Raw genomic sequence first — 25,395 nt, 5'->3', positions numbered from 1 at the left:
GTTCAACTGCATTAGCTGTGGAAAAATCAAAACTCTATTGAAAAAAGTACACCCACTTTTATCCATGTAGCAAGGATATTATGATAAAATGATGATGGACAACTGGTAGTGCTATTTATGCAGCTTTGAACATACCTGGAAGTGGGCTTTTAACAAATTTCAGCTGGTCATAAAAAATTGTAGCACAGACTACTAAAGAGGTGGCAGCTATTTCAAATATTTGAAGGGCTGTCAGAAAACAACAAATCAGATTTATTTTCTGTTGCTCCAGAGGGTAGGAGCTAAACCCATTGGTTCAAAGGAAAAGAAAAAAAGATTTTTAAAAAAGAAAAAAATGATTTAATGAATAAACATTAGAAAGAACTTCATGATGATATGAGCAATCCGACAGTAGAACAGACCAGCTTGGAGTGTGATGTATTCTCAACTCACTTTTACTCAGTAGACCCATAGGTCATGGCTAACTTAGTTCCATTAATTTCAATGGGTTTACTTTCGGGAATACAACTCTGTCTTCTAGCAGCCAGGGATAGATTGCAAAGTCCTGACCGACGACCAGCAAACAAGAATGAATGTTATTTTCAGCCGCGGTCTGTCTTGGGATCATTTATAGAAAATTTTCTGGTTTGCCTTTCAGCCCTCTGGGCCCTCCAAGCTCGTTTACATTTATAGCAACAAAACACTATAGTCTTGGTACAATAAAAATGAGAACAGTAAAACAGTTAGAGCATGGTGCTGATAACACCAAGGTTGTGAGTTCATACAGGCCACCTGCTTGTTGGACTAGATGACCCTTGGGTTTCCTTCCAACCCTACAATTCTATGATTCCAAAGTAAACTGACAATAAAAATCCACCAGAGGCCTGCAGAAGCCAACATATCTTGACTAAAAGCCATTACTGAATAGGCCAGTTGAACCTGCCTTGGGAGAAAGAGGGTTGCTGCTATAGAGAAGGCCTTCTCTCATGCTACCTGCTAGTCTCAATATGATTTGACAGTGGAGCATGGCAGCATTACAAATTATAACCTTCACTGTTAAAATATTAATAAATGCATCAGAGCAATACCCTCCCTCCCCGCACCCGTTGTAAGTCTAACCAAAGGGCAGCAGGTGACTAATTCTGTTCAGCTTCCTCTCAACTCCGAGGAATCACTCTGTGAGGTAATGACCATCACCAATGACTTGTCAAGTCTGAGGAAGCCAAAAGGGAATCGCAACTTACAATGAAGAGCTTCCTTCAGAAACAATCTAAAGATAGTTACCGATAGTCTTGTTTTCCTTCTTTGTCTCTCATTGCTATGGTGCGCCTAAAAAAATAAGGACAAAAAGTTAGGTTGGTTGACTGGTGCCGACAGTGAGGAATCCCCTCCTGCAGCCAACCTAGCTGACTGCTCCTTGGCAAGTGGGGTTCACTGACATCTTAAGCTTCAAATTTGTCCTTTGCAGCTTCATGGTTACCTGATGTCAGGTGTGGGGGCAGGTGGCCATGGTTTGGAAAAACAGCCTGCTGGATCTAATTTGGCCATAGGCCAGAGGCTCCTTGTGGCCACCCTAACAGATAGTTTGGCATTTACTTGTACTCTTAGCAATTTAAATGCTTATCTCCTGAACAGGCAGCCCTGTTTAGGGAAGCTTTTAATGTTTAATAGACTATTGTATTTTAATATTCTGTTGGAAGCCTCCCAGATTGGCTGGGGAAACCCAGCCAGATGGGCAGGGTATAAATAATAAAATATTATTATTATTATTATTATTATTATTATTATTATTATGCCGACTTCAGCGTCTTTACATGGGAATCTTCCCACTCACAGAGGCATAATCACATGATTATTTCAGTATGTAACAGGTAGCGGGGGGGGGGGGGGAAGAAACCTAGGCGCTTTGGTGGTTGTATGCCAAGTCCATCCTCTGTAGAATTTGACTTTCAGCATTTAAACACAAAAAGGAGAATGTGTAGAAAACCAAAACTACAAATATGGCAGAAAGCCAGATTGCCACAGGCAAGAACCATCACACAGAATTTCAAAGTACTTTCCTCATAGCTACCACATGTCCAGTGGCTGTATGAAGAGGCCATGGGTCCATAATTCAAAATGATTTTGTTTAGGAACAAAGCATCAGATATGTTCAGGATGGCTCTGTGGCTAATAATGCTGCCTTCAATCCCCACCAATGGTAGAATGAAAAACTTACCCACGTTTAAAGTCAAAGGCTCTGGTTTCATTCAAAATAGTTCCTCCATTCTCCAGCTCTTCAATTTGCCTTTGTATTTCATAGTCTTAACAAAACAAATAAATTAAGCTTAGTTGTGATGCAGCTTTGCCTATTTTAAATTTTCAAACCGGGGGGGGGGGGGGAGACACACACTTTAAAACGCTTATCAATGCCAAAGTAAGCCTAACGGAAATATTAGAGAATCACAAATAAACTGAATTGCTTTCTGACATTTAATTTATACCATTTTTGGAAGGCATAAATTTTCAACACAATCCCATTCCAAAACACCCTGAAGTCATACAGCTGAAACAGTCATTCTTTCATACAGAATAAGACTGACTGCACACTTTTATCTCCACCTTATTCAAAAGGGCCTTTGTTGGACTAATTTCTTTTGGAGATCAAGAGCAAGTTCTGTGTTTTTTGACTCACCCTGAGATGCAAAATAACCCGCATATACAGAAATATAATAAAGCTGCTTTACTCCAAGTGAAACCACTGGTCCACCTGGCAGTGACAATCCAGGATTAAACTAGAGTCCTTCTCGTTCTCCCTGGAGAGGCCACAGACTGACCTTTATGTATGCAAAGGATGCACTCTACCACTGAGCTACAGCCCTTTCTCTAATATATAGTGGCACTCATAAATCTTGACTGAGTCCTGGAAGACATGCCCTCTGACGTGCTTCCCCACCTGGCCTGGGAGGGTGCGGCTCTGACTGACTCCAGCTACAAAAGCTTAGGCTGCTGAAGAGACTCTTGGGCTGAGTAATTGTTTAGGGGGTTTTGTTGTGGGGGGTTGTTGCTGTTATATTACCATTTTTTAGTCTTTGTTTCAGATCTTACTATCATTTATGTGGAAACTGAGCAATTTGGTAGTGTACTTTCTGATGTTTTATTGATTCTTTATGACTATAGCACATCAAAGTGCAAGTAGATAAATAGGTACCACTCCGGCGGGAAGGTAAACGGTGTCTCCGTGTGCTGCTCTGGTTCGCCAGAAGCAGCTTAGTCATGCTGGCTACATGACCCGGAAGCTGTACGCTGGCTCCCTCGGCCAATAAAGTGAGATGAGCGCCACAACCCCAGAGTTGGTCACGACTGGACCTAATGGTCAGGGGTCCCTTTATCTTTACCTTATGACTATTTTTGTTACGTTTTGTGATTATGGTTTTTCCCCTATGTTGTAAGTGGCCTTGAGCATGGTTCTATCTATGGAAAGGCAGCATACAAACAAAATGATGTACAGTGGAACCTCAGGTTGCGTACGTAACCCGTGACGGAGGCACGTCCTCAATCAGCAGCGTTCGTAACCTGCAGCGTCGCGTCTGCGCACGCTCGTGATGCAATTTGGCGCATCTGCGCATGCGCGAGCAGCAAAACCCAGAAGTAACCCTTTCCGGTACTTCCGGGTTTCCCACGGTCCGCAACCTGAAAACATGTAACCCGAAGCATTTGTAACCCGAGGTACCACTGTATGTATATGCCTGGATTGTAGGGGGTTCAACTAGACAATATGCAGGCTCCCTCCCATGTTTCCCTTTCTCTATTCTGAGCCCAATAATTCTCTTGCATAGAAACATAGCAGCATCCGCCTCTTCATGTGACAATCACATTGCAGATGCACATTCTCTGTGGCTCATATACTTCCCCCCACAACCACCACACTGCATCTCTTGTGTCATCTAAGAGAATGTTGCCGTGCTACTATGGAACTAAAACTGTCATGGGCTAAACAGCAAGCCATTACATTTTGCTTTCTTTGTTGCAGAGGAGGCCCTGCTAAGAAAAACCCACCAATCAACTGCCAGCCAAGAAATTATACTTTCCCTGTATTATAACACCACATTTCATGCATGTGCGCACACCTAATGGGCTAACATGCAATATAAGGTAATAACTTAAAACAAGGAAAACAGAATTAAGAAGAACAAATTAAACCAGCATGCTTGCATTTCAGCCAATTAAGTACCGTTTAAGTAGTTTGCAGGCACCTGGTCCTATTGATTACAGAAGTGATGGTACAAGCAGCCATTCCAAACAAGGAAGGGAGCAAAGAAGTTATGTTCCCAGTCAACGTCTCCTCCGCCAAAGGCTCGTTCCAATCACTATATTTCTAGACCATCTGTGGCCAGGGGCAAAAGCTACACCCCAGTCACACAAAAGCCAAAGGTTTCTACACACAGAAACCGCTATTAACGCAAAACATTATTACAGTTCACAATGATGGATTTCAGCTAGGCTAAAAACATCAAAACAATGCATGCAACTTAGAGGTAGCAGGTTTGTATATATTATTAACATAACCTGCCCAGTAACAGAAACTGATGTGGTTTTTTCTGGCATGGGATTTCAAACTCCCTGTCCAGATTTTCATTTGGGAGGAAGTGCTTCACTTACCTATGGCCCTGGCAAGAAATCGGGCACTGTTGATATTCTTCACTTCAGTCCTCACTCCAAGACGTTCTCCAGGGCGATGCACGGATACATTGGCATCTACTCTCAGTTGACCCTCTAAAGAGATATCAGCAGTAGAATGAGATTTCATCAAATGGAATTAATCCCACATTATCTGCAAGTACAGGGCTTCCAATAAAAGTTTGGGACAGGGACATGGATTAGCTGTCCCTGAAGAGAATCAAAGGGCCATTTCTTCCTTCATGCCTGCATCTTTCTACACCTGAAGATCTAACAAGAAGGGATTGACAGTTCTGTCAGCGGCAACACACACACACACACACACACACACACACACACACTGGAATCTCTTCTAGAGATTTGTCCCAAGTCGACATTTCTTAGCTGTGAACCAAGCACATGGACACCCCTCTCAAGATAGCAGATGCATACATCTTAAGACACAGAAGCAATTGAGAGAATACCCAACCGTTTCAGAAATCAAATGGAATGAAGCTCTTACATCATTTCCAAGCTTCTAGACTCATTTTGAATAGACTTCAAGTCATTGCTTCAGAGCTATATGGGATTTGTGCAGCCATAGTCTATTTTTTTATATAAAAAATAGAGGACATGCCCCCCATTAAGGTTTTGTAGCTCAGATACAAATTCCTGGCAAGACTACATAGCACAGAGAACTGCGGCACAACATTTGGAATCTACTGTGCAAACTTTGTGCAATGTGACACCTCCTTTAATCAGACTTTGTTTCTTGAGGTTTTAACCAAACTAATAGTTGTACACGAAGGTCCTTTGATGATCCTCCCTAGGAAGAGAAGAGAAATCTGACCAAAGTCCCTAACGGCAAGCAGTGAAACCACAAAACGTCAAGACAGAATATGGCTTTTGTCTAGTATGAAACTATCATTTGAGGAGTTCACATGGCTCTGTCACAAAGCCAATTACTGCTCAGGGCAGATTTACTGAAGTGTCCTTGAAAATTTACGCCTCAAGGACAGGTGTCAGAAACCTGTTTTTGCCTTCCCTGCAAGGAACTGTAATCTTTGCCACAAATACAATTTCGAAGCTTTCCCAGCTGCCAAAAAGTGTCATACATATAGCCCTGTAGAAAGTGATGCAGAGGGCAATCTCTTGCAAAAGAGAAAGCTGGGGTAGAAACACCACAACAAGCCTTTTCGAGTTACAGTCTGGCAACCAATATAACACCCTCCCCAATAAATGCCATCCCGCTAAATGACACAGAACACACACTTTTGCATCTTCCTTCTTATCAACACTTAAGTTAATGCCCTTTAAAGTGAAGCAAATATTGGATATTTACACAATGCAGTAAACAGCACAGGAATTGCATTTGTAAAGGATAAAAACTGATTGTCCAGCGAGAGTTAAGTCTTCTCAAGGGCACTTTCCAAAGACACGAGTGCTCCCATTCTATATTTTTGTGAAGAACACTAGGCAAGGAAAAGTGCTGGAGGACAGCGCCCTTCCTTTTAAGGTGTTCTCACAAAGCACATGTACATGGATGCAGTGTTTTTTTCTTTAAAAATGTTTAAGGGGTACTCTCATTTTGACTCAAGAAAATCACAATTTTATAGTTCACATTGTAAATACAGTAAATGGAAAAAAGTACAAATATTCACAAAATGTTTAGGGGCATGTGTACCCCTGCGTCCCCCCAGGGGGAAAAAACACTGCATGGATGCAAGGAAATCTGATTGCCAGAATGATGGATGACTGCATGCGGCTGGTTTAGTTGTGGGTATGGATCTGTTTCTCCTCTGATCAACAGCTTCTGGCATACTTCACACATGACGATTTTTACATTATAGTAAAGTATGTATACTGTAAGTGTGAAGTATGAAAAAGCATGAATACAATAAACTTGTGTTTGCAAGCACGTCTATCAAACAAGCACATTTGTCAGAGAGCTAGACTGCTCAAGAAACTGATTGGCTCAATAAATTGATTGGCTAATTTATGAATAAAAGAAGATACGAAGTTTCACCTAGCTCAGTATTGTCCGCTCAACATAGTTTCAGGCAGGCCTATCTGGAGATGTTCTTGAGCCAACACATACAGGAGCTCCTCGGTAGGCTTGTTAATGTGAAAAGGGTTCCCTCAAGACAGAAGGCCTGAACATCACTGACTGAAGCCATTGGACCTCTTGCTTATATTGAGAGCTCTATACACAACCAATTCTGTGGTTGCGTATGTATTTCACAAGCGCAGGAACCCAAACACAGCACCAACCAAGCAAACAAAAAAAATCTGCATCTTGTCCTTGAGACACATTTCATATTCCTATGATTCTACAAAATATCTATATGTAAGTAAAGGTAAAGGTAAAGGGACCCCTGACCATTAGGTCCAGTCGTGACCGACTCTGGGGTTGCAGCGCTCATCTCGCTTTATTGGCCAAGGGAGCCGGCGTACAGCTTCCGGGTCATGTGGCCAGCATGACTAAGCCGCTTCTGGCGAACCAGAGCAGCACACGGAAATGCCATTTACCTTCCCGCCGGAGCGGTACCTATTTATCTACTTACACTTCGTGCTTTCGAACCGCTAGGTTGGCAGGAGCTATATGTAAGTACATTTCCCCAAATCCTGAGGACTAGAAATATTTCTCTTTTAAAAAAAGGCAAATATTGTCAGATATTCTATGCCCAGGACCAAATTCCACAGGGCAATAATGAAACTGCAGAGTAACAGAAACTCTGCCTGCATTCCCTAAGACTTGACATTGTATTTGTATTGAGTGGAAGTGAATCTCTACTACTTGTTCCCTTGGCCCACAGCTCATTTGTAGTTCTGATATGTCCTTTATCACAATGCTCTTTCTGGATTAAGTGTCCATTAAGCAATTGCATGTTCTTAGACTCCTAGCTGCAGATGAACTACTTAATGCTTACCCTTTGACAGTTCATACCTTCACCTTCATTTTTAGTTGACTTCAAAGTCCCACTCTTGTAGGTAGCAACCATGTGCTCAATCTACTCCTAGAGACTCTCACAAACCCAAGGGCACAGCATGGCAATCAGACCGGATAGCATCTCCCCCCAAATGCCTTCACCTTTTCCGATTATCTTGCAATGAAGTCATGTACCTGATCTAGGCACACTGCAGGTACCTGCTACTGAAAGGATGGATGTTGAATTCAGCCTTTGTCTCCACACTCAATTGGAAGATAGATAAGGCAGGAAGGGGCAAACTTATCCTCAATGAGAAATAGCTCAGATAATACAAAAGTAGCCTCTGTATCACTGGCTGAAAAATGAATGTGGCTGAATCTGATAAGACTGCAGGAAAAAAATACCACTAGCAGACAGAGGAGCAAATGGTGCAAGCCCCACAAGAATTTCACAGCCAAAAATCCGCCATTGTAAAAAAAGGGATGCAAATTAATGTGCATTCCCTGAAAATTATATCTTAAGGAATATGCTCCATGTCAAGGCTTATGGGTGCTTTCTACTTCAGTTAAGTGTTGAAAATAAAAAAAGAAGCCATCACAAAGAATACCTAAAAAGATGCCTTCGGCATCATTCAATACAAAAGCAGGAAACAAATGGAAACAAATAAATAATAAAAAAGGATAAAAATCAATGATACCTCTTCCAGGTAAGGCTACCCTCCTGAAAAAGTTCTTAGAAGCAACTGATAGCAGGAACTATTGCAATTGTAAGCAGAGGAATTGGTGTTGGAGAAGGCAGCAGACAGCAATGGAAACCTCAAGTAAACTGACAAGGAGTGGCAGACGCCATCATCCACTCCATGCCCCACTGAGGGTTTATTTGGAAGGCAGCTGCCCTATTTAAGTGGCTACAATTTTTCTCTGCTGATGATTTCTGAACAGGAGGGACAGAAATAAGCAACGCTGCTGTCCACTGTTCAGAAGCGCAGAGCCCACAGCAGACAGTGTATTTCCTCCTAAATAATTACTGCTGCTTTCAGCAACTGTGAAGCTGCATGCAAAGACGAGAGTATGAAGGAAACGGGGAGGTGACAAGATGCACACAATATAATGAGGAATTGAGTATGAGTGTGCTTCTTCATGCACTCCACTATAAGTAGTTTGTGGGGACCTTGATCTACAATGAATTTTGAGGTGCTGGACGAATCCTAACATGCAATTGGTATATGTACACACACGCATATACCCTACCATGTTAAGTGTTTGATATCAAACATCCACTTCTACCCCCATCGCTTGATCCTCCCTCCAAACCCTCCCAGGATTGCTCCCACATAGCTGAGGTGAGCCCAGAGATTAATAGTCGGGTTGCAACTGCAGTTGTTCCAAAGATTCTGCATCACAGCATCACTTGGAAGGAAGGCAAGCAGGCAGGCAAGGGGAGGGGGGAGGGAGAAGCAGCACAGAAGCCATCAGTCATTCCCTTCCTGCTAAGATTTATTATGTAAAATTTAGAAAGGCCTAGGAGTACAAAAGAATCTGAGCTGAAGATGAGGCAGCTGGGCCCCTCTTAGGCACCAGAGGCGCAAGTGACCTTAATTCAGAATCAGAAGATTTTGACGAAGGAAAAAAGGAACCAAAACACAACACGGCACCACAACAATACCGAACGATAAGCAGCTGGAAGGCAAAGTAAGTAAGATGCCGTGAAAGTGCCTTTGTGAGAGGAAAATTACAGCTGAGGAATGATAAACATGCCCTCCTAGGTCTCTACCTGCCATGTTTGCTTGGCTGCTCCCAAGAGCCTGCAGGATAAGCTGAAGCTCTCTCACTGCTGCAGCCGCCTCTTCCCCACAGCACATGTCGGGCTCCATGACAACCTCCATGAGGCCAACTCCTACCAGAGACAGACAAGAAATTCTGAGCAGCAGCTTTTGATCTCATGTAAACAGTTCAGACATTAAAAATGAAGAGCCCACGTGAAAAGTGCTTAAGCTTTTGTGTCAGGAGAACCTGGTAATCATTTATTATTTAATCACTGTCAAAACGCTTGGATCTGCAGAACCGGCACACGAACGCTCATTTCCCTCTATCACCAAGAGAAAAAACGAGGTCCAACATTTTTCAAGGGGAAAGCAGACAGCTCAAAAGCAGTGTTGAGTTGATTTAATATTTGTATCCCGCTTTTCCAGCAACAAAATGTTGAGCACAAAGAGGCTCACAATAATCGCAGTAGCATTAAAAAAACAAACAAACATTGCAATCACTATAACATCAAACACATTGGCATATAAAAGCAAATGACGAGAGCAAATTCATCAAGTAATAAAATTCAACAAAGTCATAGCAACCCATAGTATTGCCAAGACACTTCCTAATTTGGGCTAGGAGAAGGTTCTGAGACAGCAATTCCTCTCTATTGTGTTTGGCAAAACAAAACAAAACAAAATCAGGCCTGGCAGCACAGGCCACTGAAAAACAGAATTGGAAGGTGGAAGGTGCTTAAACTTTCCCCAACAAACCTCAATCTGTCCCCTACTGTGTATGTATGGGCTGAGATGTTATGGCTCAGCATCTAGGCCATATTGTGTCACACTCAAGATATTGTATCAATCCGTCGTCTCACACTTTTCCATTCAGTTCATGTCTAAAGCCACATTCTTCCATTCACACTCCTGGCTGGAAGCACCTAGGCTTGAAGAAAAGCTCTCTCTGTGTGTGCCTGAGCGTGTATGAAGGATCCAGATTCACGTTTCACCTTTGAAAATGGCAAACACAACTATCAGCCAGAGTCCCATCCCTAGATTTACTGCCAGACATGCAGACCAGCTGTAAGAAAGGCATTCTCTTGATGCCTTGATCAAGCCAGCCTTTCAGTTTGTGTTTGTGTGTGTAGAACAACTTGCATCAGGAGGTAACACTGACAGCCTCAGACAGAAGCACAGAATGCTGCTGCCTTTTCCCTTTTAAAAAATATAAATAATAGTTACATAGACAAAAGAGTATCAAACCTACCTGCCCTGTTCAAATCCACAAGGGTCTGGCTCCTTAAATCATCATGAAGACTCTTTCCACTGTCTTGCTCCAACTGTATCTGCTTGATCCTCACACTCCTGGTTACCATTTCATTCTGGTTTTTCCCCATGCGCAGAATGTATGACAAGTTCCCATTCACAGCAATGGGAAGCCTTTGCTGAGTGATCTGATAGCCAGCCTGCATTTAAAATTGCAGCAATCAACAATTTTAAAATGGTCATATATCGACTTTATATTCCAATAGATGGCCCTTTTCTCTAAGCAATTATTTACAACAAATTCATGCAATACACATTAAAGACTCAGTGTAATCTTTCCCCTTTGCTTTCCCCTCCACCATTCCCCATTAAAATGATTACTTTTTAAACCTAACAGATGACAAGTGACAAGAAGAAACAGGCATTCCATTTTCTATCTGAAGCCCCATTTTTCATATCCAACCGTCCAAAGATCTCCAAAGTAGCATTTATCTTATCTACATGTGTAATAAAACTATGAATCTCATTACAGGCTCTGATAATGCTAGCTTAGGGCAGTTTTGCATAAGAAAAACAACCTTGGGGAGTAGGATTGAACTAGCTGACAGAAGGGTCAAGTATCCTCTCCCGCCTGCTATCTCCCCCCTTCACATAAGTCACACCCTGCGTTAGTGTTCTACCCCAGTTCCCCCTCATAACAAACTGGGCATTGCGCACTTAACACACTGCATGGCAAGAGAAAAGGGGCAGACTGCACGTGTTTTGAGCTAACAAAATGTGACTTCTATTGTTTTGTTACAGTGTAATACTACTTTATTATCCTTTTGTGTGTCATATGTGATTGTACTGAATATAGATTGTGGGGCTAAATTATAGGGAGCCCTGGCTAAAATTAAGGCTTGTGTGTGTGAACCTCAAAGGCAAACTCCAAACCCTAATGAATGGCTGGACAGTTCTTCTATTTCAAGTTGAACCACAAGCAGAACCCCTTTTAAAATGCTCAAAAAATAACAAACAGAATAGGCAGTCAACCTCTCTTTAATCAACACCCAGAATGGAATTTTGTTGTTTATTTTCATATGGTCTTTGTATACGGTACCATGAGCACACTTTCAAATTCCCAGTCACATATAAACCTGCAACAGTCAAAGTAGACAATCATGGATCCCCCACCCACTTGTTAAGGTTTAAGAGGAACCACATGGCTTCCCGCCCCCCCCCCGTTGTTTTTAGACTAAAAAGCACTTGTGGTCTCTGCATGTGCATACTGCATCTCTTCCCAGTGGAGCCCTCCTCAGCCTCAGGACCAGTAGTTCTGACTGAGAAAACAGAATAGCAAGGAAGGCTAAACACCTTTCCCCCAGCTGCACAACCCTTCCCCATGGCAGATTTTATACTTTTTAAAAGGCCAGGTGATTTGATTAGAGATCTCTCACATCATGTTTAGTTTGACCTAGGTGACCTTTGGCAACCTCTATCTCTTAATCTAATCTACCCTGAAAGGTTTTTATACAGGTGTAGAAGTCAACAATGACAGCAACTTATTAGGGGGTTTTCTTACAACAACAACAACAACAACAACAACAACAACAACAACAACAACAACAATTTATTATTTATACCCCGCCCATCTGGCTGAGTTTCTCCAGCCACTCTGGGCGGCTTCCAATCAAGTGTTAAAAACAATACAGCATTAAATATTAAAAACTTCCCTAAACAGGGCTGCCTTCAGATGTCTTTTAAAGAGAAGATAGCTGCTTATTTCCTTCACATCTGAAGGGAGGGCGTTCCACAGGGCGGGCGCCACTACTAAACATTTCTAAGGAGATACTCCCTCCCTGCCATTGCATCCCATCCCCAGAATATGGGGCAGTGGTGAGGAACCTATTCTGGCCAAATTTGCCAAGCAGGTGAGGCCAACCACTTGTCAATCACCTCACCTTATAGTGATATCAGGTGATGCTGCCCTCTGAATACCATATTGGTAGGACTTTCAAACAGTCCTTAGTAAACAATCCACACTGCTCGCAGGAATGTTTACAAAGGGTTTTCAAAGAGCCCTTGTGCTGTTCCTTCAAGCTTCCACAAAATGGAGGTTTGAAGGCGCAGTGCAGTGCACATATCCAAACTGCTTCTTCAAATGGATGCATGATATTAGGTGGGTCATGGCTCCCCCAAAATAGCCAGGTGGCCACAGGCTGGCTGGAGGTTCTCCACTCCTGATGCAGGGATTTTCTGCAGAGAGCAGAAAAAACTATCGTGGATCTTTAGCATTACAATTGTGGCTTCAAGGAAAAACAAAGGCCCCTATTTAAACTTTAAAACGATAAATCCTGACTGTTTGATGAATTTGAATGGACGGGTTTCACTTTAGAACTGAGCTTTGCCTCATTGTGTTTGAAAAAGCAAGTCTGGTCCTAATATAAGCGTCATCTGTAATATCAGCAGGTAATACTGCATGATTTTTTTAAAGTCTTCTTCATTTGCTTTTGCGATCAGCGACATGTAAAAAGAGGATGTTGCATTTCAGATCCTTTAAAGTAACGAGAACCAATGCCTGTGATGTCTACAGGACCATAATGCAGATTTGTAATACATTCGTTTCAAACGCAAAGATCAATATCAGACTGTTTGTCTTAACCCTAACAGACAATTAGAGGGAATAGAGGAAGTCTGGCCCTAGCAGCGCCTTCTCTCAATTTAATTATCCAAAGCCATTGGAAACATGAGGCGCAGGACTGCAGTCAGCAATCAGGACAATCACCTTCAATCAGAAAGAGCCTGGCTACAGCTGCCTATTCATCAGGGCTCAGTGCTTGGATGGGCAAAACAGTGGCAGAGAACAAAAAACCATCTCTTCTCCCAGCCTGTTTTCCCCATCAGTTCTCCAGGCTTGCCCCTCTTCCGATTTGCCGAGGGACAAAGCTCAATACATACTCACAGGCAGATCTGCATAGAAATAGTGTTTCCTGTCAAACAAGGACTTCTTGTTTATGGTGCAGTTCAGCGCAAGGCCCGTCATCACTGCGGCTTCTACACATCTCCTGTTGAGAACCTAAAGAAACATGACAGATGACTTCACTCAGATACCCAGTATGAAACAAATGCCTCTCCCACACACTGCCTTTTAAACAGCGCACATTCCACTTTGCTTGCCTTCAAGAAGCATTATCTGTCTTTTTCGTGCGTGGGAAGCTCAGCCTCAGCAGCAAGACGCTGGAGCCTTATGCAAAAGAGTATCTTCCCATGCCAGAGTGAGTGGGGTGGAAGCTGCTGCTCAGGGATAGAAACATGCTTTGAACATATGGCGCATCTCAGGTTTAAGGTTTTGGTTCCCACCCTTGACAGCTACTGATGTAAGTGAAAAACAGGCAAGGGTCAACTCACAGGAAGGGGTTCCTATAGTGCTACAGTAAAGCTCAGGTGCTTCAGAAGGCAATTGAGGACCAGAGCAACATGGGACATCTTTCCAGGCATTCTCTTTGTGTTATTTGGATTTGAAAGACCAAGGAAAAGTGTGGATACACAGAGGGTAAGCAGCAAGCAAGCATAATTTTTGATACTGCACAAAATCATTTCTGATCGCAGGGCACAGATAAGCCTCACAACATGCAATAAATAAAAGTGAAATCCAGCGTCGAAACCTAGGTCATAACCACACCATATATTTAAAGCAGTTTTATCAAGCATGGTTTCCTTCAAAGAATACTGTGAAGTGTAGCTGTTAAGGGTGCTGGGAACTGTAGCTCTGTGAGGGGCCTCCTGACAACTCTCAGCACCCCTGAAGTACAGTTTCCGGGATTCTCGAAGGGAAGCCATGACTGTTAAAGTCATATAACAGTGCTTTCAGTGTATGTTGTGGCCATGGCCCTACTCTCCATTCTCATGCCAAGGGATGCCAATTTATTTATGTGCCAACTCCCCTTCCAAACCTTCAGGATTTGGAGTGGAAGGGGAGGGGGACACTCAGACTGACTATTTGCTAACGCTCAAAGTCAGATTTCCAAAATTCTTCTAATATAAGGATATGGGTATTTATTTGTTCAGGCCAGGTTAATACAGCTTTAAGTCAGGCGTGGGGAACCTGCGGCCCTCCAAATGTTGTTGCGCTCCAATTCTGTTGTCGGCCCCAGCCAACATGGTCAATGGTCCAACGCTGTTGCCGTTGTATCTGTAGGGCCATAAGTTCTCCATCCTTCCCTTAAATTAATATGGAGCTTTCTTTAATATGGAGCTTCAAAGTGTGCCTATTGTCACCGATTTCAAATGGCAGCTGAAGTGCCATTATTCTGTGCTCCATCATAGTATAACTGTCTGGAATAGCAAGATGAAGAAATTATTGCTGTTTTGCAAGGAACTTCCTCCACTTCAAACATTTTCTTTCCTCCTCCCCTCTGCCATGGCTTTCTTCGTGGAGGATGTAATGCCCGTGCTTTCTAGGACAGGAGCGTCAACGTGTAGAAATGTAAGAAGCTGTGTTATATTTAGTCAGAGCATTGGTCCATATAATAATGTCTACACTGACTGGCAGTGGTTCTTTGGGGTTTTAGACTTTCGCAGCCGTACCCAGTGGCACCGAGGATTGAACCTGGGATTGCAAAGCAGATGCTCTACCATTGAGCAATGGCCATTTCCATTTCCAAACAAAAAGCCAGTCTGTAAATGGGATGCACAGTTCCAAATCTTTCCTGAGATATATACCACTTGGCTATGATATGTGTCAAGACTTAGTCCCCTGCCCCAAGGAATTCAATGATTTGGCTTTAGAATTAACTCAGTCCTAGAAGCAAGGTCCGTATAGTTAAAGCTATGGTTTTCCCAGTAGTGACGTATGGAAGTCAGAGCTGGACCATAAAGAAGGCTGATCGCCGAAGAATTGATGCTTTTGAATTATGGTGTTGGAGAAGACTCTTGAGAGTCCCATGGACTGCAAGAAGATCAAACCTATCCATTCTGAAGGAAATCAGCCCGGAGTGCTCACTGGAAGGACAGATCCTGAAGCTGAGGCTCCAATACTTTGGCCACCTCATGAGAAGAGAAGACTCCCTGGAAAAGACCCTGATGTTGGGAAAGATTGAGGGCACAAGGAGAAGGGGACGACAGAGGACGAGATGGTTGGACAGTGTTCTCGAAGCTACCAGCATGAGTTTCACCAAACTGCAGGAGGCAGTGGAAGACAGGAGTGCCTGGCGTGCTCTGGTCCATGGGGTCACAAAGAGTCGGACATGACTAAACGACTAAACAACAACAGAAGCAACACAAAATCTGAATCTAGTAAGGTAATGAGATACAGACATACACTTGAAGGAAAGATGGCATATAACAAACAAACAAACAAACAACTAGGATGCTGTTAAACCTTTTGTGTAACTGGTATGGCTTCTTGGGTGTTCGCTATACATTTGAGAAAACTGCTGAGCCTAAAATAAAAATGTGTAAAATACAGCAGAAATGTTTAAAGAGCAGCAGAACAGGATCCAATTAGTCCTGACTTGTAGACCAAAATGAGAGATTGCCAACACTGTTGAAGTATTAAATTGTTTTAGTGTCAAAATAATAGTTTCCTATGCAGGAAGTGTTTCTGGTGTCAGTTGTAAATTTTCTCTTCTACAAAATAAAAGAATATCCATAATTGTCTCTCTCCTGGCATTTTACATTGGTTTTTAACTGTTCAGCTATCTTAAGTATCTGCATGAAACTGGAGCCTTTTTTTGCCACTTGGGTTTCATCACTGTTCTATTTAAAAGTATTTCTAGAGTTTTAAAGGGTAAAACTTATGCAGAATGTAGCTGAAAGCTTCTGACCACTTGTGTGGGTTTCAGTGAAAACAGTGCTTCCACACCAACAGCAAACAACCCTGGGAACCATGATTTATTAATTTGGGGGGAAGTAAGCAGTAAAAGGTATGTAAACATTATGTCTGCTAGTGGCACAAGCAAGCACATTTGGGCAGCTGCTATACTGATCCTACAAGAAAAGAAGGACAACAATATGCAATTGTTTATACATGTGTGTGTTTAGGGTAGGCCAATAGGTTATTTTGGCAAAGTAGCTTAATGCCAAACATGTGTGTTTGTGTATCTGTGGAGAGGAGAGGAGATGAGATCTTTAATCCCAGATTGGATGAACTTCCAATTTGGGATTCCCACAATCCATGGTTTTACAGAAAAAAACTAAAACACCAAAAAAAAAAAAAGGAAACTTAAATCTAATATAGATGTTTAGGAGCTATTACAAGTTTATTGATTCACTAATCTACCACAACTGTGTTGTTAGAAAGCAGCTCTTGCATAATAAAGCCCTCAAATATTGGCGTTTGTGGAAAAGAGAAATTCAATAAAGGCAGTCCTGCATTACCAGCACAAATTGGAAAAAGAGATGTTCTCAGTGCTAATCATCAATGTGCATGTATTGGTTTAGTTCAGTGAATGGGCTGGATCCTTCTTCCAGATAAATAACCCATCACATTCAATCCCCTGCTACCTCAAATGAGGTGCCATTAATAATTACATAAGGGATTTGCCAAAGTTAATAATGAACTGTGCTCTTTATTTTTTATTCTGCCAATGCAAAACTAATTTAAGACAGATCAAAGAAATATTTAGATACTGTAGTACAGAATAATGAAGACCACAAAAAAATCCCTTTGCAGACACAAGACCTTTTCCAGTAAACAAAATGATTCTTCCTCAACGTTCAGCTGTAGACATCATTCCCCAGGTGACAGATTAATCTAAATTAATTAACTATTGATATGGAACTTCAGGTTCAAAATAATTAAGCTCTACACTCTCCTGGTTTAACTTTTCCCCAGCTATAAAAAATGTTGGCACACAACTAGGATTGCAAAAGTCTCAGTGTTGACCTCATTTGGCACCTGCTGAAGTTGAAATCAATATAAAATTCATAGTAACCAAGCGTGTAGATTTAAGCTGGCTAAATATTACACACCCATTTCATGAAAGACCCTGCTCGCTACTTCAAGCAGGAACATCAAATTCATGGCACGAATGACCAAACTCTCCATCCAGCAATTGCCCAGTGGCCATATGCAATTTTTAAAAAGCAAAACAGCCAACTTGGTAAAAGTGTAGCCAAACAAGGGATTAATTTCATGGTATAGCGAAATTCAAGCTGGAGACACCCCAATTTGTAGCGCTCTCTCAAGAAATGCACTGTGCCAGCTTTAAAACTAGGATTTCAGAAATATTTTTAATGTGGAATGTTAGTGGGATGGTGAGGTCATAATTAGGAATTATTTCCTTGCAGGTTTTAGGAAGAGTACACCAGTGAACTCCAGAGAGCCACACAGGGGCCATTTGTCTCTTTGAAAGAGCCCAAAGTGTAAGGCCATCTTCCCTAACTGGATGCAAGCCCCAACCCTATGCAGCCAACTTTGTGTGCATCAGGTGTCATCAGTGTACCATTGCTACTAATGCCCAACGAGTGGGCATATATCTCTGTGTGAGCTGTATGACTTTTGGGGAGATTTGTAGCTAAACATATGGGCTGCCCTTCTGGCAAAAATGCCTCCCAAGACAACCACCCATATAAAGTAAAACATAACATTAAAGGCATTAAAATCACTTAAAACAATCCCTTCTTGTGTGTCCTTGAGTTTTCCATTTTGTTTTAGTCTGTCTGAGAGTACAATGAAGTTCAAAGCAGAAGAGATGCATGATGTATGTTCTCTCACCACCCACCTCTCCTATGGGGATAATAGCTTTGAATGAGTGATCTAGACTAGGACAATGATGCAGGTAAAGTGTTAAATCTCACCTTTCCCAGCATCACTCTCAATTGCCTCTCCTGCATGACTGCTTTTAATGCCCACCTCCCCAAAAGTCCTCCCCACAGATGATTAGTTAGAAGATCTCCTGGTGTCTGTTTTCCAACCTTTAACAGTGCTGGGAAAATGAATCTGCTATAAGAAAGTTTGGCAATTACTGCATAAATATAAAGAGTCTTGTGTTTAAAACAACTGAAATTTTCATATGCAACTAAAGTATCTAAAGGACTACTTCTTCCATCTGTTAACTTTAAAGCAGACAGAATTTTAAGCCTAAAACAGATGCCAAATCACATCTGGAATAATACTCCATTAACTAAATTGTGCAACCATTAAGATGTTCATGCACACTAAAGTACCCTGTTAAAACGAGGAAGGTACCATTACTCTTGCCTAAAACCATAAAATAAAATAAAACCTATGAAGCAGTAATACTAATAAATAAAAATAGAATTCCGTATCACATTCTGACACTCGAGTACTAACATTTTTAAATATCCACTTTCAACTTATCTACCAAAAACTGCAAAGGAAATTTTTTTTTCTTTCCCTCTCCTTGCACAGATAAAAGCCTCTGCTGGAGGTGAACAAGAGCAGATCACGAATTTTTCATTAGGTTAGCCATCAAGCTGACTACTAATCAGGAGCTCTTATCTCAAAGGAAGGCTGTTTCAGCTTAGGCTCAAGATTTCTCACTAGGGAACAACCGTAAAAGGAACAACCATTTCTACTTAAAATGTACAGAAATCCAGAAGAATATGGCAAGATGCATGCAGGCTGCTCTCACACATATTCCGTGTGTGCTTAGGGACAATCTTCACACATAACTTTATTTTGCTTTATTTATTTATCTAGGCACTTCTAAGGTGTTATATATGTTTATATTTATCAGGATTAACCCTCCCAAGGTAGCACAACATATAACTTTATTGGTTTAGATACAGCAAAAATACACTGTACCACAACACACACTCATTTTTGCCTGATGTAGGCAATTCTGATGGACAACAGCTCTACAACACTTCAGATGCGTGTTCCTCAGTCATAACCCAGGACCCTGCTACAAGACACATCAAGAGCTGCATCCAGGAATTTTTGTTTGTATAGCATGGCCTCCATTACAAATAAAAAATAGCAGAAAGGTCATCTTTGCTTCCCACAAGAGGTCCAACTACATTTAACTGTCATACACGTACAACAAAACCATCAATGGGTTTTATCCATTTATGCCCTTAGTGGAAAATGATACCAATTTCTTGCCAATCCCTCCTACTTACTGCAGCCCTCTCTGCTGTATCCCATTCTGGGTTCAACCATCATTAACAACTAGAAGGGAGAGAACAGTTGGCTTAATTGGGTTAGGGGGAGACGGCTGAAGATGGGGGTGTCCCAACTTACGTGAATGGAAGCACTTTATGCACAGGCAAAAGGCACCATTGGATACCACCCAGTAGGGTTAAGGCTTTTTCTTCATGCATACTTAGTCTGTCCAAAATAACAGTATATATGTCCAATATAACAATACTACACTATGCTGAAAGCTGATTGGCCACACCTAGCAGTATCTCTCTCCACATGCAACTTGTTCAATATCCAATCTCATTGCAGCAGATGCCAGTCTCTTGTTGAGGGACATGGCTCAGCAGTACAGCACATGTTTTGTATGCAAAAGGTCCCAAGTTCAACTCCCAGCATCCCCAGTGAGGACTGGGGAAAAGTAGGCCAAGCAGACAATGGTGAGCTAGCTGGCCCACGGGTCTGACTTGGTGTAAGGCAGTTTCCTATGTTTCTATACATACCTACAGATAAACACAAGCAGAGGTAATCTTACTGCATCCCACCAAAGAACCTATGCTGGAGCACTAAAAGGCCAGAACCTAATATTGCGTATTAAAATAAGTCAATAATTTCAAACTGCTTGGCCAAATTCTATACTTTGGTTAGGAAATCAGTCAGGAAGACTCACAATCTTCCACTCACTTGCAGGCATAGGGCAAGTTTTGAAGTAAGCATTCAGATGGCAAACTACCGAAAGCTCATGTTGTAGATTGCTAGGGCAGCAGGGAAACACCACCTTGCCATAAAAGGCTAGTAGTGTTTAAAGCTGAAGGAAAATCAGAGCCTGATGTGAAGACAGTGGCTCTAACAAGTCCAGAGAACCAAACCCATATTACTTTCCCTGTTGTAGCAGGAGAAGCAAAGGAACAATTTCTATTAAGTCTTGGGGGGGTGCATGTGAGCCAGCTGTAAGGACAGTTGTCTTTTTTTGTTATTAAGCTTATTATAAGTGCATGTAACATGGATGGTGCTCTGTTAAATAATGTTGATTTATTTGAAATGGTTATATTTGTATCCTGCTTTTCAGACAAATATTGTATGCTAAACCAGCTCATAGTAATATAAAAAAAAGAAAGTGAGTCAAGAGGCACTGCCCTCTAGTTTACAAATTTAAAAAGGCAAGATTACACAAAAAGGAATCAGTGTGGAGGGAAAAGGTAGAGGGAAATTAAGTGGCAGTTGCAAGCTGCTTGTTCCTTCTTAGACGGAAGTGTTTCAACCATCTAGTATCCCTTTTAAACATTATGACTCTTAATAATTTTAAAAACCTGAAGAATTAATGGTGGCTGCCTGTTCCTGTTTGATAAGACAGGCTTTGTTGTTGCTGAAAATTCAATACTAATATAAGCATTCAATTCAAACTTACAGGTAGAGTTCCAGGTAGAGAAGCATCAAAAAAAGATACTAAGGAGTTAGGTGCTGCTGCAAACTGGACTTGTGAACCAGAGAAAAGCTTTGAGTTGGAGCAGATCTGTGCATGAATTTCCAGGCCTACCACTGCTGCCCAGGGAACATTCCTAAAAGAAAGTCAAAAGAAATATTCACTAGCTGGGTTGATGCAATTCAAATTTCTAAAACAGCTGGGGTGTGGTGTGGTGGAGAATACAAATGTCAAAAGTATCAGAGTTCAACAGTATGCTGGAGCACACTACAAGCCCACAACTGCTGTATAATGAACACTGAAAGATGTTGTGAAATGTTTTCATAAACAGCTGAAAATTGTACAAAAAGCAGCATGTTAGAAGGCAAAAAGAAACCCACATCCTGAAAGCCTTACATTGATTTAAAGTGCATTTCAGAAGTTAATTTTATCCAAAAAGGGTTTGTTGGACAGGTATCCAATTTTGTACCCAGTGGAGATTATGAAATAGAAAATAAATATTAATTGATATCCTTCTATGTATGAGAAATCTCCAACAGACAGGTGGCATATTCAATTATGCATATGCTGTCAGATGGTCACTTTCAAGCTGGGAAAGGTGGGTCTACAGAGCACTATTAGTACTGGATTAGCATAAACATCAGTAGTCTGGCAATAGAGAAATCATCTTTTCAACTCAAGAGATGGTTCTCTGAACAGGAAGAACAAGCACCTTCCTATCTGCTGAAAAGTAATTGCAGCTCTCACATCCATAATCTTTATATGAGCAAGAGAACAGTCACCTTTACTGCCTGAACCGCTTGACAGGTTCTGGAAGTAATTATCTGGACTTGTACAAAGAAAAGACACAAATATCATATTTCACTGGTGAAGTCAAGCTTACGCCGTAGCTATGACAGAAGTACTTAGATCAAGATGGGAGATTAGGAAAGCAGAAAAGCTCTAAGCAAATACATCAAATATAGTGCTTCTTTCAAACATTAAAACACTTAAAAAAACCCAACCAAGACCAAAGTTCTGTTTCTCTATAATGAAATTATTCAAACAAAGTGAGCTTCCCATTCTCATCTCATTTATTATGAAAAGTAATTAGGAGTTATTGTTAAATATTGTTTTAAGCTAATATTCTGCTTAAATTCAAAACATATCGGTGGGGGAAAAGGATGCAAAAGATATATATCTGGGTGGGGTACCTGTGGCCCTGCAGGTGTTACCAGATTCTCACTCCCATCATCCCTGACTACTGACCAGGCTGGCTCAGATTTATAGGCGCTGAAATCCAACAATAGCTGGAGGGCCACAGGTTCCCCATCCCTGGGATATTTATTCAACGGAACTTCACAGAATAAGTTATGGAACAACATGCATTTAGAAAAAAATTGGAACTAAAATGGCATATTTTGCCACAAAGGTTACACAGGGGTCTGCACACTTTTCCAGCAGGGGGCCGGTCCACCGTCCCTCAGACCTTGTGGGGGGCCGGACTATATTTTGAAAAAAAATAATGAATGAATTCCTATGCCCCACAAATAACCCAGAGATGTATTTTAAATAAAAGGACACATAAAAAGGTAAAGGTACCCCTGCCCGTACGGGCCAGTCTTGACAGACTCGGGTTGTGCGCCCATCTCAAGAGGCCAGGGACCAGCGCTGTCCGGAGACACTTCCGGGTCACGTGGCCAGCATGACAAAGCTGCATCTGGCGAGCCAGCGCAGCACACGGAAACGCCGTTTACCTTCCCACCAGTAAGCGGTCCCTTTTTATCTACTTGCACCTGGGAGTGCTTTCGAACTGCTAGGTTGGCAGGCACTGGGACCGAGCAGCGGGAGCGCACCCCGCCACGGGGATTCGAACCGCCGACCTTTCAATCGGCAAGCCCTAGGCGCTGAGGCTTTTACCCACAGCGCCACCCGCGTCCCAAAAGGACACATACTACTCATGTAAAAACACGCTGATTCCCGGACTGTCTGTGGGCCAGATTTAGAAGGCGCTTGGGCTGGATTTGGGGCCCGGGCCTTAGTTTGCCTACCCATGGGTTACAGGTTGGGGTGGGAATCCCAAATTGTACCTTCTGTAAAAGAGCACCATGATCTTGGCATGATGTCTTAGTGTAATTTCCAGAGGGATAGCCATGCTTGTGGTTTCTACTGCAACACCAGCTAAGACTCTCATGGCACTTTGAAGACCAACAAATTTATTGTTTTATTAGCTTTTGTGGACTGGAGTTGACTTTATTGACTGAATGATACTCTGGTGACACATCTGATGAAGTAAACTCTAGTCCACAAAAAAACTGGTGCCTATATTTTAATCTTTAAATATGCCACAAGACTCTTTGTTGTATTGTAGATACTGTAGCTTAAAAACCACAGCAAGCTGATTTTAATGAAACAGTTTCTCATGTGTGCTTGAAACTGCAATTTAAAGGCTGTTCCAAACATGCCGTTTATTATGCAGTTATAGGAAAAGAAGGCAGTGTAGATGTGCAGACATCATAATCCAATGTGCACATACTGTATATTTATTTTTTGTGATGCATGCATTGGAACATAGGAAGCTTCCTTACACTGAATCGGACAATTAGTCCATCTAGGTCAGTTCTAATTTCATTAATTGGTAGTCATCCTCTAGGGTTTCTAATGGGGTATTCCCAGTCCTTCCTGGAGACTTGAAGCCAATACCTTCTGCATGCAAAGCAGATGTTCTACCATTGAGTTAAGAACCGTCTCCTGTATTCCAGGTGCTGCACATTTTGCCCTCCACAAGCTTGTGCCACTGGTAAAAGGAACACTTGCACTTTTTAAAAACCCATAGTATTGGGTTTTTAAAAATGGGTAAGAAATGTATACTTTTTGACACGGTCCTCAATCTATTTGTATAAACCTTCATTTTATTTTAAACTTTGAGAAACAAGCTTTTTTTGTGTGGAGCAGTGGGTGGGGGGAGGCCAGGGATTGCGGTTTGTTAGTTACCTTATTCTACTACCGCTCCTATCCAGACCTTTGCGACAGTCAGATTAAAAATTGCTCTGCGTCGTGAAATGGGGGAAAAAAAATAGAACGGGGGAGGCTGACAAAAACGCAGAATATCACCCTAGGGAGACGAACTGCATGAAGCACAAATAAACATTGCAAGGGATGGAAGCGAGAATATGCGGCAGGAGTCCTTCCTCTACCCAGCCCGGTTACTACTCCTCCCTGTCGTACCGTTTCTGCTTCTCTGTCATCTCTTTCGCACTCCGGCAGAGCGCGCTAGCGGCCACCGGACCCTCCGGGCCGCGCAGTTCGGCGACATTCCCGACGCTGCGATGCCCACCCCCGAGCCAAACCCGGCAGCGCCGCAGCACGGGCGCCGCCATTTTGCTCGGAGTTTGTGAGGCGTCAGGTGACCCACCTCCTCTTGCGGCGCCTCCTGGGAAATGCAGTCCCGACCGCGCACGGACTAGAGGAAACGAAGGGAGCAAAAAAGCATTTCCCGTGGTGCACCGCGACGGATCCCTTCTAAGTCCGATGGGGAGAGTAGTACGGAGAGAGGGCGAGCTGATCTGTTGCAGCCGTTCCTGCCGGTGGATATAGGCCGATGGTTCACACTCCCTCTGGTGGCAGGTGGGCGGGTGGGGTGCAAAATTAGGTGCCTGTGGTCTGGCATCAAAAGGAACCTAGGGCAGTACAGTATACTGTAGAGTAGTCTGCCTGTTCCATTGGTTCACCTCTCTCTCTCTGTACCCAGTTCACGTACAGAATCCTCTTTCCTATGTCCGTTGCTCCTTATCTGACTGCATTTATTTTTCAAGTGAGATATAATCTTACAAGGTACTCAGTAAACGTGAAAGCACGGAAATTATACTTTTTAAGATGCATGCACCAGACGAGTCCGGCTTGCACAGAAAATTATGCAATGGAAAGTTCAGTAATTTATCTGGAAATTCTATTCTTTAGCACGGGAGCATCTCCCTGTAATGTGAGCAAAACAATTTCATGCTGAAATGGTGATATGCTCAAGATTATTTATAGCTGTTGTGGGCCGATTTCATTTTTGTTTAAATCTTATCAGTGTTTGGCCTGGTATTGTTTCATGGTGTTTCGTTGTTTCATTTTTCCATCACAAAAATATGTGCATAATCATTGTGGTATGTTGTCAGTCACTTGTAGGTGTTTTATTATAGGAGCAGCTGGGATACTTTAATAGGCAGGCTCCTATAAATGAAATACATTATTCTCTCTGTCATTTACCCTAAGGGAGTGAATCGCTGTTTCTTTTCCGTAAGTGGATATCTTGAGGCTTGATCTCTTGTATGTCCTTGAAAAGATGGACATTCAATAGGTA

The 25,395-nt window shown here is 42.2% G+C and overlaps 1 protein-coding gene across 4 annotated transcripts in view; it reads right to left on the bottom strand.

The window, feature by feature from the left end:
- GATB (glutamyl-tRNA amidotransferase subunit B) overlaps positions 1 to 24,476 on the bottom strand; it is a 45,529-nt gene extending 21,053 nt beyond the window's left edge. For 3 of the 4 annotated variants that reach the window (XR_008332199.1, XR_008332198.1, XM_053403135.1), the window contains exons 1-8: positions 24,276 to 24,475; positions 21,054 to 21,204; positions 13,502 to 13,615; positions 10,562 to 10,760; positions 9,321 to 9,443; positions 4,621 to 4,734; positions 2,198 to 2,282; positions 1,264 to 1,308 (exon numbers count right to left, since the gene is read on the bottom strand). Coding sequence is in view for 2 of the 4 variants with exons in the window: in XM_053403135.1 (XP_053259110.1) it covers positions 1,264 to 1,308; positions 2,198 to 2,282; positions 4,621 to 4,734; positions 9,321 to 9,443; positions 10,562 to 10,760; positions 13,502 to 13,615; positions 21,054 to 21,204; positions 24,276 to 24,427 (983 nt within the window). In the remaining 2 variants the exon portion in view is untranslated. Of the gene's footprint in view, positions 1 to 1,263; positions 1,309 to 2,197; positions 2,283 to 4,620; positions 4,735 to 9,320; positions 9,444 to 10,561; positions 10,761 to 13,501; positions 13,616 to 21,053; positions 21,205 to 24,275 lie in introns of all 4 variants that reach the window. The other variant, XM_053403137.1, reaches the window with a different exon arrangement.
- Between the last annotated feature and the right edge of the window lie 919 nt (positions 24,477 to 25,395).

The sequence above is a fragment of the Podarcis raffonei genome, chromosome 9 (assembly GCF_027172205.1).
Source record: "Podarcis raffonei isolate rPodRaf1 chromosome 9, rPodRaf1.pri, whole genome shotgun sequence".
Taxonomy (NCBI): domain Eukaryota; kingdom Metazoa; phylum Chordata; class Lepidosauria; order Squamata; family Lacertidae; genus Podarcis; species Podarcis raffonei.
This window is presented reverse-complemented; position numbering and strand designations above follow the sequence as displayed.